Genomic DNA, 622 nt, shown 5'->3' with positions numbered 1-622 from the left:
AGGGGAACATGTAGCTACAAGGAGTGGTGTAAACCTCTCTGCCCCTGCTTCCCCCCAACAAAAAAATCCACCACCAGCTCTCCAGCCCCAAACACCACAGTGCCCTGCATCACCTGTGGGTCTGGGGTGCATCAGGCATGTTCCTCTTGGGCTGTTCTTGATCACAGGTCTTCTCAGACACCAGCCCCTTCACCACCACGGCCAGGACACGTGTGCTGGGGGACAGCCAGCTTGAGGGTCTCCTACCACAAAGCAAAGGAAACCACAAGGTTGTCTCAGAAGCCTTTTCCCACCCACCCTGCTCAGAAAACTATTCTGGTGATCTGGGAGCTGACAAAGGCTCTATCAGAGCCTCAACCACGAGCTCCTGCTGCTCTACAGGACTGAGGCAGCAACACCTGGGGCAGGTGCTGATCCCCCAGCCCAGTGCAACAGCCCAGGACCACAACCTGGGTGACGCTCAGAACAAGACATCCCAGAAGGCCAGTGAGCCCCATGGTCTGCTCCTCCGTACGCTGCCCAGGAGAAAAACCCTCCTCAGCACATGCCACTTCTTCCCACCCCCAAGCTGGGTCTTACCTGGACCTAGCTGAGATGGTGTCAGCACTGGGAGAAACACTCC

At 57.2% G+C, this 622-nt stretch overlaps 1 protein-coding gene across 1 annotated transcript in view; it reads right to left on the bottom strand.

The window, feature by feature from the left end:
- Positions 1 to 622, bottom strand: part of RUSC1 (RUN and SH3 domain containing 1) — a gene marked incomplete at its 5' end in the record, with an annotated part of 3,384 nt that overhangs the window by 698 nt on the left and 2,064 nt on the right. Inside the window, 2 exons of the mRNA XM_029084824.1 lie at positions 114 to 242; positions 580 to 589. Coding sequence (XP_028940657.1) covers positions 114 to 242; positions 580 to 589 — 139 coding nt within the window. The remainder of the gene's footprint in view (positions 1 to 113; positions 243 to 579; positions 590 to 622) is intronic.

Source organism: Antrostomus carolinensis, unplaced genomic scaffold (assembly GCF_000700745.2).
Source record: "Antrostomus carolinensis isolate BGI_N321 unplaced genomic scaffold, ASM70074v2 scaffold32774, whole genome shotgun sequence".
NCBI lineage: Eukaryota > Metazoa > Chordata > Aves > Caprimulgiformes > Caprimulgidae > Antrostomus > Antrostomus carolinensis.
Note: the sequence above shows the minus strand (reverse complement) of the source record. Positions and strands in the feature narration are given on the sequence as shown.